We start from the raw sequence: 16,174 nt of genomic DNA on the forward strand, positions 1-16,174 counted from the left end.
TACTTGACCAATCCTGCAGGTCAATAATTTTACTTTTTAAAATTTTCTTAACACAAATGTGCTATTTTGTCGAATTCAAATTCTTAATATTAGTATTTTTAGCATTGGCTTATTTTTATCACGTGAAGATTTCAGATGTAACACTTTATAAGTTATGTCGTGTTTCTACACAGATGCAGTTATCTGGAACTATTAAGAATTCTTTGTTTAGAGTAGGTGTATTCTCCTTTGAAAAGTCAGTAAATTTACTGTAATATCTAAAAGAGTACACACAGGACTAAGGAGTCTATAATGCAGGTCAAATCCATTTGACTGGAGGACTTTAATTCAAGTGAGGGTCACCTGAAATATTGATTTAGTTGTCAATGTGTTATTGGTTAATTTCCATATATCTAAACAAATATAAAACGAACTTAACTAGTCATAGTTGACTGGAGCCCCGAACAGCCAACATCAACTATCACATGACCCACAGCATGGGTCCTCAGTGGGTGACCCCAATTATGTTTTAAATCATAACTGTTCTTATGAACATTGTAACTTGAACAGTTAAAAGTAAATTCATTACAAGAATGGAATTAAAGCTTTTTATTTATTAAATTGCATGTTACAAACACTCCGCACCTGTCCTTGTAGAAACAATATTACTTCTTATTACAAATTATACTTTTGGATTTGAAGCAGGAATGCATTTGATACTTCAAAATAATTTTGAATTTTATAATCAAGCAATCAAGTTTCATGAGAGAAAGTGAAGGCAAGGTTTTTATTTTTTAGTAAATGCTCGTGAATAATTCTTTATTTCTACAATAAATCTTTCGTTAAGTGTTATCACGTTAGCGGCCGCAACTGATGTGCTCTCAAGATTGTGCACAAGGTAAGAAATGAAGGCATGCGTTGCCTCAGCCTCAATCCAGCTCCCCGGCATCGCAGGCGTCTTGGTACGACTTCTGCTTGCGCTCCGGGTCCAAGCGGATCATGTCGTCGATGCGCAGGATCGTGATCGCCGCCTCGGTGGCAAACTTCAACGACTTGATCTTCGACACTGCCGGCTCCAAAACGCCAGCTTTCAGGTTGTCTCGCACTTCGCCTTCTATCAGATCCAGCCCCATCCTAGAATTAAAGGTTCACACGCTTATCTAAAAGAATACAAACTCACCACAAAACAAAAAAATGATCATATTTAAGTGCAATAAATATACAGTAACTATTCTAATTGCATGTGCAATTTATTTTAAATGATATTAAAATATTTTTTAACTTAATTTTCATTAAATTATATATGGTAACCATTTTTTTTTTATTTCAATGACAGAAACACAGTAAATAACAAAAATTTCAGTATAACCATACAAAAACCTGATTTCCCACACATGTTAAAAACAAATCATACAAGTTGGCAAGTATACAGTACTTGCTCTATTCATCGAGTCAGTAACTTATTCTACTTTTTCAATAGTCATTTTAAAACCTTTATTGAATTTTTTTCTCTCTCATCTCAAATGTGTTGTTTTATTAAATTCTAAAATCAAAAATGTAAAATTAAAATAATCTTATAACTCTGGATATTACAGCAACATTCTATCAAACTCAGTCCAAAATATATTCACCACAATAATATGAAAAAAATTATATACAAAAAAATCATACTTTGATTATACATACTTACGGAAAAAGCTTTCTTTTCTTATTAGTTTTTAACTTTAAGTAAAATAAGATAAATGTACTTTTTTTTTAACTCTACAAAATTACAATCCCCAAAATGACATTTTAGCATCCAGGCTTCTGGAGGGCTACGCAGCAACAAAACAAGCAGTTCTGAAGTTTGAAAAAAGATTGTACCAAAGTGCAAAGATCATAAAAAATAATTTAATTACAGTAGAATCCCGCCGATGCGACCCCCCTCTGATGCGTCCATTCCGTTTATACGACCATTTTTTGAGAAACCGTGAAAAATTTGAGCAGATAAAGTCGAAAATTTGAGTAAAATCGGCTGAAAAACAAGTCTGTTACACTTTATTGGGGGCTGTGTGTTCACGTTTATCTTGGCGGGAGCTGTACTGTAAGCAGGCAGGCGTACAAAAGACGGCTAAAAATAGATACCACCCCTGGCAGTGTCTAGCGCTCGGCGCCACCACTATCTCGGCGCCACCACTATCGCACGAAAAGCCATATCAGCTGTCATGTTATCTTACCCGCCCGGCGGCTTGACGTCATACGTGACGTGACGTGACGTGACGCGACGCGACGCTTACCTCTCCCATCCCCTGCTAATTCTTCAAGGCTCATCCCTCCCAGAGCCACAGACATTGTAAAAACAACCCCCCCCCCCTCCTTTACCAACTAACATTTCAACACATTCCCTCCCTTATTTCAACCTTCTGCGTGAGAAACTGTCAGCATCCTCCTCCCCTCCCACACCGCGTGCGACAAAAGCCAGGTTGTATAGTCCATTCTCTGTAAAATAAATATTTTTATGGGCTTATACGACTGTCCTTTGCCGTTAATAAATACTTTATAAGTTTAAGTTATTATGATACAATTTGTTTATTAGCCACACAGCAGTTTCTGCTGAAAAATCACTAATACCTCGAATTTTATTGAATAGAAAAATTTAGCAGGGCCGGAAATATATTTATTTTACTGCATAGTTACTTTTCCATCTGCATTCTGTGTTTTTTAAATATATTTATTTTACTGCATAGTTACTTTTCCATCTGCATTCTGTGTTTTTTTTTTTCTTTTTTTTTTACGCTGTGAAGGGACGTGGAAAAGATAATTGCTTGAGCTGTCAAAATAAACATCGCTGACGGCAAGGGCGGGAGCGCATCCTGTCTGTCTGTCTCTGTGATTATCTACTCCAAAAACATGTCACAGCATTTCAGGATAGCATTGTTCATACGTCCGTTTTTCCGGGAACCGTGAGGGGTCGCATCAGCGGGATTCTACTGTAGCTTTATAGTGCATCTCTTATTGAATCACTTTCAAACCACAAATGCTCGCCAATTTATTGTTATTTTCAGAATGTATATGTTTTAGACCAATTTATTAAAAGTTTTTACTGTATTTAACATTTATAAACATTTATAAAAATAAAAACAATAACACAGAAATCTTCAATTTTAAAAAAGGAATTGCACTAAAAATATACCCATAAAATCTTGTCTCTAGTTATAACTTTTCACTAACATTTCCATAGAAAACACTGTCGTAGTCACAACGTAGGTACTTGCGGATTCTTTGATGTGACAAAACTGTTTGCACAGCAAAAACATTCCTGGAAACTACCCTCTTTTATCGCACAATCGTCGCACTCGTATAATCGTAACACCTATATTTTTGGCCGTCAAAATTGGGATAAAAAAACTTCTCGCGTAAACGTCGCATCATGTTTTTGATCCCGCTATTAGATGCCGAGCGCTTTGTGTAGGTATCTTTTCCGTATAAAACGACGTATTTTAAAGTAGAAATCTAATATTTATTCGGAAATTACCACTTATTTAATTAACAGAAATACGAAGTGGTCTGGCGAGTAAATTTTCTTTTAAAGACGTTTTTAAATGTTATTTCCTTTATCTGATCGTCTGCGTCACCGCGGTGTACCACTTATAAACATGTAGCCAGCGCTAGTTGGCATCATTCATGTTTGGTATAGAGCGCGCGCGCATAGTCGAATATCGACATCTCGCAGATTGCATGCAACGCGTGCTTTCTGTCGAGTGCCAAGTTAACTACATGTGACAGCCCGCACTCCTTCGCGGTAGTTACGTGTTAGTTCACGTCACAGATTCAAGTCACTTGCGTTCGTGTCACAGAGTTTGTTTTTATATTTAAAGTTGAAGAAAGGTTTTTGTTTAATGAATTATCAATATAAATTGTTTGGCATGCTCTTGTATACTCCACCTTTTTTTAAATAAACGTACTTTCCATGAACGGGTTTTGTTTTTATGAATAACTTTACCTAACAAGATTTTTTTTCTTTCCGCATAATCGTCGCACCCCTACTTTTCAAACTTGATTTTAGAATAATATATGGGACGATTACACGAGAAAACACGGTATGCACAAAGCGATGCATCTTACATAACACACAAAGCTATGTTTCTCATCACACTTCAGAGCACCGTCACAGATGGAATTCAGCCTCCCAAGCCTAAAAATAAAACTCTGCTCAAAAATAATCGGCACACCAGCATTTCATTAGACTGAACCCAAGTACAGTTAATGCGCTAGCGATACTGCTGGACACCTTGGCAACCACTGCAAAGGAACGAGGAAGTGAAACGGGCACTAGTTACCACTTGAGCAAGCTGTGCTCTGGCTTGGTCTGGCTGGCGTGGTGGTAGGCTCGCAGCTTGGCGACAAGCTCCGTGGCGTCCTGCGCTGCGTTCACCGCCAGCGTCTTGGGAATGACTAGCAAGGACTTGGCAAACTCGCCGATAGCCAGCTGCTCGCGGGAGCTCTGCAACAAAACCAACTCCTCTGTGTCACTTCACAATCGCATTACTCTGGACTCACCATGTGCCTGATGACCACAGTAAAAAAAACTGTCTTTATTATGGTTCAAACTTAATTACCTCAATTCAGAAGTTATTAAGTAACCAAAATATGTTTTCACATTACAAATACCATGTTAATTGTAAATACAGTAAATACATGTTAAAAAGTAAGTACTTAGATATTTTGACTTATTAGCAAGGAGAATTTATTAAAAGGTCAGGTACTAAATTTTTCAAAATTAAAATGCAAGGAAATTTTCTTAAGAGGGTATTACTGTATTGTTATTGTTTGAAAATAAAAGTGACTAGTTACATAGCCTTAAATCTCTACCATAATAAAATTCTCTCAGGAATTATTTCATAAAAAATAAAAATAAACTACTTAATCTACCCTCTTCAAGATAAGACCTTTTAGTAATATTGGCTCATGTCTGTGCTGCAACATGGTGGCGAGTATGTGATGTAGTCGTAAGCAAAAACAGTTTAAAACCAAAATTTAACAAAGAGTTTATATTGTCTACACATCACCACCATGGTCTACTTTGACATCTGTGTAAAACAGTCGACAAGTCCAATGTTTCATCATTCCAGTTGTAGCCATCTTTAAGGGCCGAGCACTTCCACATTTTTACACAAGTGACTTCAATTGAGAAGCGAGTAAGTATTTAAAGCTAAGTCTCAAGTTACATACCTAATTATTTCATTTTCTTAAAAGTACTAATAATTAAGAAATTTTCCTGTGAATTTACTCCGATAGCATTCTTGCATTTGTTGTTAGGTCAAGAATTTTCTTCACTAGATGATTAAAAATTTTATTTTTGAATTATACAACTGATAGTACTAATTATGACCACTTGCTGTTATAACATATCAGATAATATTTAGCAAATATCTGTTGAGAAAATTTGAAAGAAAAATTAACATGAATGTACAAGACCGCCCTTAAAGAATTGTAATGACAAGAAAATGAAATAACCAACATGAAGTGTAAGACACAAGCATTAATGACTCTGCTGAAGCGCACAATCCAGATTCATCCATCATTTTTGCTCTACCTAAATGTAGTACAGCAGAGCAAGACTCACCAGGCACATGGCGAAGTTCTCTAGGTACATGGAGACGGCTGCCTCAACACACCCCCCGCCGGCGACGACTGTCTTGCTCTCCAGCAGTCTCTTCACCACGCACAGTGAGTCGTGGACCGAGCGCTCCATCTCGTCGCAGTAGAAGTCGTTGGGCCCCCGCAGGATGATGGAACTCGCCGTGCGGGCCTTGGGACTGAACAGCAAACACCAACCAGCTACTACACACACCTGAACGTGAATCAACAGAACCTTGCCTACTGTTGGGAGTGTGCAGAGCTTTGGATAACTGAAGTTTTTTAGTGATGGGTCGATTCCGATTCCGGAATCGGTCGGTTCCACCGATTCCACTATAGTCGTGGGATTCAGAATACAATGGTTTTGGAATCGACCATGACCGATTCCTGCATTGTTTTTAAGTTTGCAAAATACATCTCCTACGCAACGTAAGAAATTATTAAAATGCATGCAAATATAATTTTTAAACTACATAATACAATCTTTTTTTACGGAACTGATTTACGAATTACGGTGATTAAAGTATTTATTTACTTGCACCGCCATTTTCCCTACAGTACAAATGCAGGATCTACTTTCCCGCTTTAAGCGAAATAATTTTTCGGAAATTACGTTGCAGCAGCACTGCATTTAATAGTAAACCTTCAAAATTTTTTAGACAAAACCATCAATGTTTAAAGAAAATAATGTAAATTTTATTTACAAAATGTTAACTATTTGATTATGGCAGCTACATTTGCCATTGTAAACAGGCTAATTTTTTTTGTGCTACCTGCCATGGTAAACCATACGGCCATGAACCAAATCTTTGGTGACGTGAACGTGAAAATTAAGATGTTTCACATTTCTGCACTTTAAACTTTAAAGAATTAAAATGAAATAATTTTGAATGAGATTTTACCCAAATTCACAGTGGATTACTGCGACCATATTAAAATAGTTTAAAAGCAACATAACCAAATTGCTGTAAATCGGCGTTCTTGTGCGGATTCAGCGATGCTCGTTTTACATTAGATATATTTTGGAAAGGCAGTTGGCTAATCTGAATTTCCAAACATTGCTGCTGAAACGTTCGTAAATTTTTATTACCAAACATAAACAATCTTATGAAAGTAGTTGTGTTAGTTTAACAGACTTGTTTCCGATAATTTTCTGGAATTAATTAAATGTTAACACGCGATTATTTGAAGAGTTTAAATATTTTGTGTAAGAAAATCTCACCATAAAATGTGGAAATTTTGAGATGCTAAAACATGCACATAAGTTTCTTACTCAAGAACAGAAAATTTATTTTCTCTTTATGGTTGTGAAGAACTGCAAGACTGGATGGATTTATTCTTTTCACCAAGTGAGATAATTAAGTTCTAGGTAATATATTAAAACGTAAGCATCTCTGATATTTTATTTTAGTGTGGTGCATATTTGTTTCTTGTCATTTCCATCATAATGAGATAATAAAGTTTTATTTTTACATTTCCCTCTTTTTATTTTATTTTTTGGCCCTGGTCCCTTGAAAAATGTAAAAACGAGGTTATATTGTCATTTTATTTGGTTCATCATTTAGTTGCGCTTGAAAATAAAATTCTTAACCTAACCTTACAAACCTCCTTTTTTACAATTAATTAATTGAGTTGATAATGTAAGGTATCTAAAGTTGGTTAAGTTATAACATTATTTACAATCTACGTCATTAGACATCTTTGATTATTGGCAGTATTTGAACACGTGTTTCGTCTAACTATATGCAAGATTAAAAGGCCAAATTGTGCTAGAATTTCAAGTTAGCGTAAATTCATGGTAATGAACATACCGTATTTACCCATGTACCACCCGCCCCCATGTATGACCCGCACACCAAATTTTCAACATACTCACTGGAAAAAAATTTTTTTCACTGTAATGTCTATTTACATGTGCCTGCATAAATAGGGAAAAAGAGTCTGTCATTGTAACAACAAAGAAAACTCTTTATAACTGCAGCACAGAATTTTACTAACACAAATGCATGAAATATTAAGAAAAAAACCCAGTAATATTCATTGTCATAATAGTAGATCAATTTTGCTAAACAACAGACGTAAATTTGGTGAAATAAATTTTAAAATGTTTGTATGCAATAACCACAATCGTCAACTGTTCAGTCCGTTGCAACATCCTGCAAATAAAAATAAAGCTCGTAGTGCCAAACAATTAAAAATAATGAGTGATGCCATAAAACCATTTTATTCAACGTAAAAAAAACCGTAGCAAAAACGTGAGTTGTATTGATACGCATAAAATGGCGCGGGTTGCCAGTTATAGTTAACTCGGTTGTAAACAGAGCGTGCACGTAGCAAGAAGTTTGCGAGCTATCGCTATCGATCTTTGACTACGTGCGCGCGCTCTATACCGAATGATGCCAACTGGCGCTGTTTACGTTTTATAGGTGGATTACAGCGACTCCCGACACGTTACGGATAAAGTTTAATACTTTTAAAAATGTCTTGAAAACACATCAGAATACGTCGTATTACGATTATTTAAATTAGAAAGCGTTAATCTCAGAATAAACCGCGTAAATTGCGGGAAGCAGTTTTTACGCGCGTTGTAAACAACGGTAATTGATTGCATTGCATCATATGAGGTTAAAACGGGACCAAAATAAAATGGTGCAAATATCGGGAAAAAGTAAATAACAGTAACGTAAATAAGGGGTTTCGCTGTATTACATTGTAATAAATGCGTCCAGCATTCGGTAATGTACTATAAATCCAATTTTTTCAGTCTTCATTGTTGTCCAAAACCTCAAATTTCGTGTATGACCCGCACCCCGACTTTTGAATGTTGTTTTTCAGAAAAAATGTGCGGGTGGTACATGGGTAAATACGGTACTTTTTAACATTATATAGCTGTATATAATGTTAATTTCTGCACAGAAAATGAAACACAATGCAATTACATTTTTAAAATCATAAACAACCTTTTTTTTTCTTTTTATATTACTCTGTTGAACATTGCCAGATAAAAATTAAGGAATCGGAATCGGATTCGAAGAATCGACCCTTTAATTTAAGAATCGAAAATGGAATCGGAATCGGTATATTTAAGGAATCGGCCCAACACTAGTTAAAACTAGTGAAGTGAAGGTCAACACTGGGAAGTATCCCCAGCAAAGAAGCCTTGCAGGTGGTGATACTGGGTTGCTTTTGAAACCCAGCTGTGGAGTTCTGCAGGGTCTTGACTGGTCACTCTTCAAGGCATTCCCTAGGGTTGTGAGTTGTAGGGCGTTTAATTAAGATGGGCACTAGGAAGACCAGGGGTGCACTCTCTCGCACACGTTCTCTCTCTCATTCAGCGCTCTTGCTTGGCGGTGATGGCAACTAGTCGACCTTCCCATCCTTCTCCCCCCCCCCCCCTCCTCCCGTCCTAGTTTACCTGCTTTATCCTCTCTTTCGTCCCATGGCTAAGGTTTGATAATAGGTGCTTGTAAATGAAAAACATGCAAGAATGTCCTTTGTTCCGCATCTCAATTTGTTGGTGTGTAATAAATACAACAGTGATACTGTCTAATAATTTCTGTCCAACTTTATTACTACGGGCAGGTGTAAGTTGGCAGTTTACACCCACATCCTTCCCTTCCCCCCCTTAACACACACTCGTGTATCTGCAGTATAACAGAAAGTCTACTTTTTTACAACCCTGTTCATCTCCCACTATTGAACCCTCTCCTTCTTCTTCCACAAGCGAGGAAAGCTGGGCAAGGGATCGTCCATTAATCACGTGAGACTCGAAAATGGGGTGGGGGGGGGGGGGGGGTCGGGAAAAATCACGAAATATCACAAGGGGGGAGGAGGGGTGTAGAGAGATATCACGTGTATTAATTTTTTCGCCCGATTTCTACTAAACCGAAAAGCGACGCGTGACCTTGACTCGCCGTAGCCAGGCAACAATATCCCCGCCCGCCGCAACATGAACCACCCGGCTCGGCTTGCCAGTCACCAGTAAGACTGTGATTTTGGCGCCGAATACATGCGTAAATCACACACAAGCCTTTCCTTTATTATTTTTATACCAGTTAGAATAAACCTGCAACCTTAATGTGTGTCTGGACATTTTTATCACTGTGCTTAATTTTACAGAATTAAATTAGATTATACCTATATTTAAAGATAATATTCTGAAATTTTGAAAAATATTTTGTACCAAAAAAATACACGTGATTTAATGGGGGATTGGAAAGGGGGGGGGGGGGGGGTTAGTCAAACCTCACCACAAATCACTAGGGAGGAGGGGGGGTTAAAAATTTGCTAAAAAATATCACGTGATTAATGGACGACCCCCAAGTCAGGCTTTTTTTCAGTTACTTGTATAAAAACACACGCACTGCGAGAAACTTGATAGGTTGAGGAGTGAATAAAAAAAAAAAGGGAGGGGTGTTGAAGCAATATAAAAGTCACACTTTTAAAACACCAACAAAGACAACAGTTTTGTTATGGAATGTGGCAGTTAAAAGAATGCAAAATGCATGCACATAAACTCTGGTTAGTTTTTATAACTTCCCCTCCTCTAGCTTGATGCTGCTCAGATAACAATATTTTTTTTAAATCTGAGAGTTATACTTCCTCAAGGACCCCAGACTAGTGAGAGTTTACTGTAATGGGCAAATATCATAGTTAGACAAATATATTTTGTGCGGTTTTGGTTCATTTAATGCTTACTAAGCAGGAAGATCTAATAACCACAAAACATATTAAAAGAGGCAGGTTATGGTACTATGTATTTATTCTGACATGTTACGTGGGAAAACGTCTTAAGCCACATTGTCTTATACAGGTATTACTGTATAGGCACCAATAATACAACGCATAATTGTTTCTTAATATTTATGTCCAATTGAATTGTGCCGATTGAACTTTACATACTCTTCAAAATAAAGTGAGGTAAGTAGCTCACCCCTTGATGAGAAGGAGTTCATCATCACTCACGAACTCTTGGACAACTTCAAGTGCCTCGCCAAGAGCAGTCACTTCAAATGTGTCCTCCCCTGAGAACAAATAACAAAACCAATGGCAAATACAACCCACCACATAAAATTTGGCAGGGCTCATCAAATAAAGATGATCTTTAATCAATTATTAAAGTTAATGTTGACGTGCGGATTAATAAAAAAATCTTAGAAACCTTTTTAAATTTCATCATCACAAAAATTTACAGAAAATAATTGTTACCTCAATGTATTAGAATGACATCATTTCACGACAGCGTCAAGTTTAGCGGCGGTTAATTAATTGTTTAATTTAATATCATGCTGCTTAATGTTCATAATTACTGCATTTACTCAAATAGCCCAAGTACAATTTAATGAATATGTATGTGTTTGAAACTTGACAACCCGCATGGCAACACTGCACAGCACTAGTTCCGTCAAGCTCCAAGGTTGTTCAACCTACCCTCTTTTATCGCATAATCGTCGCACCCATATTTTAGGCCGTCATAATTGGGATAAAAAAACTTCTCGCGTAAACGTCGCATGATGTTTTTGGTCCCGCTATTAGATGCAGAGCGCTTTGTGTAGGTATCTTTTCCGTATAAAAAGATGTATTTTAAAGTAGAAATCTAACATTTATTCGGACATTACCACTTCTTTAATTAACGGAAATATGAAGTTGTCTGCGTGTAAATTTTCTTTTTAAGACTTTTGAAACGTTATAACCTTCATCTGTTCGTCTGCGTCACTGCGGTTTACCGCTTACAAAAATGTAGCCAGCGCTCGTTGCAATCATTAATGTTTGGTTATGTTGCTTCCCGTATAGAGCGTGCACACGTAGTCGATAGGGATGGGCCGTTAGAATCCTCGTATCCTCGAATCCCACCGAATCTCTAGAATTCGAAAGATTCGAAATTCGAGGGAAAATATTCGGGATTCGAGGAAAAATATTGATGTAAATGTAATAATTTAAAAACCTAAATGCTTACAATTTACTTGGCCTGTTTACGTTTTCTTTGGAACACATTCTATTGAGGTACAGTAGAACCTCGTTAGTACGTGATGGTCGGGAACGAGATAATCACGGATTCCGTATTTCACGGACTAGCGATTAAAAGCCCGGAAGGTCTTAAGCTTCTCAGACACCGGCGTGCAGTTAGGTTAAGGCCAAGGTCATGTGACGTAACATCTCCCGAGGCTTACTGCGCCTTGGCAGCAGATGGATGAAGAATAGTAAACTCCCCATTATTCGTGTTAATTGGGACCCGCCGATGCCCGGATAATTGAAATCCTGTAAAAAAATAAATAAACCCGGATAATCCCTTCACGGTAAGGGCCAGCCGTCTTCGAATTAGTGTCTAGGCTTAAAAAAATACAGCACTGCCTAGCCATTAGTTCACGGTCATTTAAAACAGCCGAAGAGAGAAAGATAACATCGTGCTGACCTTGCACACACAAATTTTTCCAGAGGAGGACCCCTGGTCCCCCACTTTAATACGGGAGTGGGGGCGGCATGCTTCTTAACACCCCCCATACACAAATCCTGGCTACGCTACTGGTTCTTTCTTACAAGTACATATTATTTTAATTACTAGTGTAAATTAGTATAATTAAACAGTGTTGTATGAGTATTGTTTTAGCTGTGTAACTAAACATTTATTGCTATTATGATACTTTTCACGCTTTAGTTTGACATTGGTAATTATTTGTCATAAGTTATTATTTGATCAACTAAATCACACACCGTATTATAGTTATGAGCCCACGAGCATGTAAATATTTCGAGTCCAACAGAGAATATGCTAGTTAAAAGAAATTCAAACAAATATTGTGCGTGGAATATTATTAATTCATAACATCTGAAACAATTGTTTCCAATATGGCCTCATGGCTGTGCGGTTAGAAACGCTGACTACCAATTGATAGGTTAATGGGTCAAATCCCGGCGACTGATTTTTTTTTGTACTTGTAAAAATAAATACGGCATGCACGACACTTCAAAAATAATAAATATATTTTAATTAATGAATGCAAATAAAAGTCAATTTATTAATTAAATTTTACATTTCATTTCACTCCTTTGTATCGATACAAAATAGTGATAATTCAATAAAAATTATTCGATTTTATTCATAAAAGTATGCAGAGGTATATTTTATCAAACAAAAGATAGAAAAATTTAAAAAAATTTCCTTCCTCAAAGAATTAATGAATGCAAATAAAAGTCAATTTATTAATTAAATTTTACATTTCATTTCACTCCTTTGTATCGATACAAAATAGTGATAATTCAATAAAAATTATTCGATTTTATTCATAAAAGTATGCAGAGGTATATTTTATCAAACAAAAGATAGAAAAATTTAAAAAAATTTCCTACCTCAAAGAATATAATATTTTTAATGCCTAAATGGTTTGGTTGCAAAAACCTATTACGGCTCAGTCTCAGGCCGAATATGATATTTCATTTTCTTCTGGATCAATCATTTCATCAATATTTTGTTATGACGTCACGTTAAACCAGGGCTGCAACCACTTTGAAAACAATATCCTTGATTGAAATGTGAAATATCCTGTAATATCCTTGTTTTGAATATAAAATATCCTGTACATTAAAAAATAAAATAAAAATATGCAATTTTTATGAAAATTGCTCGATCATAATGTACGTAACTATACTTCAATCAAAACAATTAAATTTTTAACACTTTCTACAAGTATTTACACACACACACACACACACACGTAGCCTACACTTCACCACTGGCAGTATTTAAATATCACTTTTTCAGATGTTTTGCTCTATTCCTCATTTCTTCTGTTGGCTGGAATTCTGCCATATTCCTCCTAGAAGAGATATGCAACAAAGCATTTAGCATTGGCGATTCAAGACATGACCTGTGCACTGTCTTGATAAGATTGAGCTTACTAAATATCCTTTCCACCCCTGCATTGCTGTGTGGAAGAATAAGCATTGCCTTTGCAAGTTTATAAAGCTGTAGAAAACATGTTTTCCCATTAATTTCATACTGTGACACTTTATGCCAGGCCTGCCACCAAATTAGGTTCCTAAATCCTCTTTACAGCATTTAAAAATCATGTAAAATTTATAGCCAAAATTGACATAATTTATTTTTCGCGGTAATTTTAAATATACATTGCATTCCAAAACATAATTTAAAAAAAAATCAAATGAATGAAAAAATTTTTAAGATTTGCCACTTACATTACAAAACTAATAGTTGGTATCACAATAAAATGAAAAGTAATTTAAAAATTTCTTATCAAGAATTTTTAAAAAATATTTCAACCTCAAAATTAGTGTCAGAAATATATCAGTTACTTGTCATTAAAGTTAAATCAGTTGAAAAATAAATAAAAATGAAAGTATTTTACTTAATTCAATTTACACCTGCAAAAAAAAAACATACGCACAATAAATCTATATGGAAATTAAAGTCTTTTTCAATATCCTGAAGTCTGAAATATGTTTACTCATGTCATCAAATGTAGAGCTGTACTGAAGAAGCCGATTTTGCCAATATTTAGTTGAATCAGCATTTCTGCTGACTTCCGATACGCTTGTTAATGTTCGGCCGATATTACTGAAAAACGAGAGAGACTGCCATAACCTAAAAATCGACGATTACCCTTTTCACTTTTCGTAGTATTACTGCATTCTTTCAGATCGCATTATTTCTTCTCAACATGTGCCAAAGTATAATATTAATAATAATAAACGCTTGAGTACTTACCGAGATGGTAAATACAATTTCAGTATTTTCCTCTTTTGAAATTCTTCTTTATAATGACTTAACTTACACCTGCTTATTTAATTTTCCTATATTATTATAGCAAAAAATATATATAGGTATATTTTAAAAACTTAAAATTTTATCAAACAATTATTATTTAATTCATACATTTCGTTCCAAAATAAACATTAAATTGATAATGAGCATAAACGTACATATAAAAATTTAACATCCTATTTTTCAATAATGTTCTTTAATTTTAATGTGTCATAAATACCTAAATACATTACCGTCACGGTAAATATACATCTCGGTTGTTACGGTAACTGTAGTGCAAATGTGGTAGTTATCGTGCTTCTGTAGTAATTATGGTATCGACAAAGAATCTTTAGTTCTTTTTATGGTAATTATCTTAAGATTACAATTGGGTTTGTACTGTAGTATTGGTACATCATCCATATTTCTTCGAAAGTTGTTGTTCATTTGTCTTTTCTTCATATTTACGTGCTCCCATTACTTGGCTGCAGATTTAAGGTGATTTTTACTACTGTATACTATCGTTACTGTTTATGACGGTTTCTTTCTAAGAAATGGTTATTTCTGCAAAATCTTTACGGTTAAACGATCATCTATTATAATTTATAGTGACGGGACCACATATTTTGAACGATCAATGCGGACAAAACGATAATTCGAACATTGGTACAAGCGGACTTTTTTAACCTTAGTTGTATGGCAATTTTGCCGGGACCGTAGAAAGTATACGATAAACACGGACAATCGATACATGCGAGTTCGATAGATAGAGGTTTGACTTTATAAATTAATCCATATAACTTAAGTTATTTACAAGTTTTAAAAAACAAATGTATTTCACATCATTAATTAGCTACTTTTTCATGTTCTGTGCTCTTTTCCACATCTCGTCAGTGGGCTTGAAGTTCTCATTCTGCAATGCAACAGCGCATTTAACATTGGTGATTGCATTGACGATCTGTGAACAGTTTTAACCATCTTGAGATTGCTGAAAACCCTTTCCACAGCAGATTTTCTCCAGTTGCAGCACCACTCAAAGCCATTACTTTGTACAGATGAGTTTCAACAATCTCAGATGGAAAGATCCTTACTACAACCTGCCTAGTGACTGTACCATCAGTTGATTCATCAATCATCAGTGTGAAAAATAATGTTTTCATTGCATAGGTAACATAATCTGCAGCTGATGTACCCAAAGATTGAATAATTATCTGGCTAGTTTTAGTTCGAGAACAAGGAAAGTTTCTTGCGATTTCGATTTCACTATCTGGAAACATTTGTGGGACAAGTTTCGTGAAATTATCACCGAGTTTCACACATAAATTGTTTTCACAAACGAAGTTCACCCATAACAGTTCTGCATCAATTATTTTGTTTGGTTTGGTTACAAAACTCGTCAAAGAACAACTCTGAACAGCAGCTCGTTGGTTTTTCGCATGAACTTGCGTCTTCAAGCCGCCCTTTGTCACGTTCAGTTCCGAGTTGCAAGTCGAACAAACAGCGGAAAATTCAGTTTTTCCACGCCTCAACCATTTCAATTCTTACCCCCATTCTTTACGATAACACAGTTTATAAAGTGACCGGTCCGGCGAAGCCTTTCATCTTTTCTCCATCACAATCAGCTAAGACCAAAACTACTACATAACTCACGTAAGAAGTTTGTAAACAAATGCCGCACCTAAAACATTGTAATGGCAAAAAAAATACCAATGTTTACTGACGCCATGACACTTCTTAGCGTTTAACTCAACAAACAAAAAACATTTCCCCGAAACCATAGATATTACACTTCATGAAACGATATGTGGGAGTATATGT

The 16,174-nt window shown here is 35.7% G+C and overlaps 1 protein-coding gene across 1 annotated transcript in view; it reads right to left on the reverse strand.

The window, feature by feature from the left end:
* Positions 1–573: 573 nt before the first annotated feature.
* LOC134533776 (T-complex protein 1 subunit alpha) overlaps positions 574–16,174 on the reverse strand; it is a 39,417-nt gene continuing 23,816 nt past the window's right edge. Inside the window, exons 10-13 of the mRNA XM_063371425.1 lie at positions 10,532–10,622; positions 5,585–5,777; positions 4,299–4,462; positions 574–1,113 (exon numbers count right to left, since the gene is read on the reverse strand). Of these exons, the coding sequence (XP_063227495.1) occupies positions 909–1,113; positions 4,299–4,462; positions 5,585–5,777; positions 10,532–10,622 (653 nt within the window). The 3' untranslated portion in view covers positions 574–908. The remainder of the gene's footprint in view (positions 1,114–4,298; positions 4,463–5,584; positions 5,778–10,531; positions 10,623–16,174) is intronic.

This window comes from Bacillus rossius, chromosome 7 (genome assembly GCF_032445375.1).
Source record: "Bacillus rossius redtenbacheri isolate Brsri chromosome 7, Brsri_v3, whole genome shotgun sequence".
Classification (NCBI taxonomy): Eukaryota; Metazoa; Arthropoda; class Insecta; order Phasmatodea; family Bacillidae; genus Bacillus; species Bacillus rossius.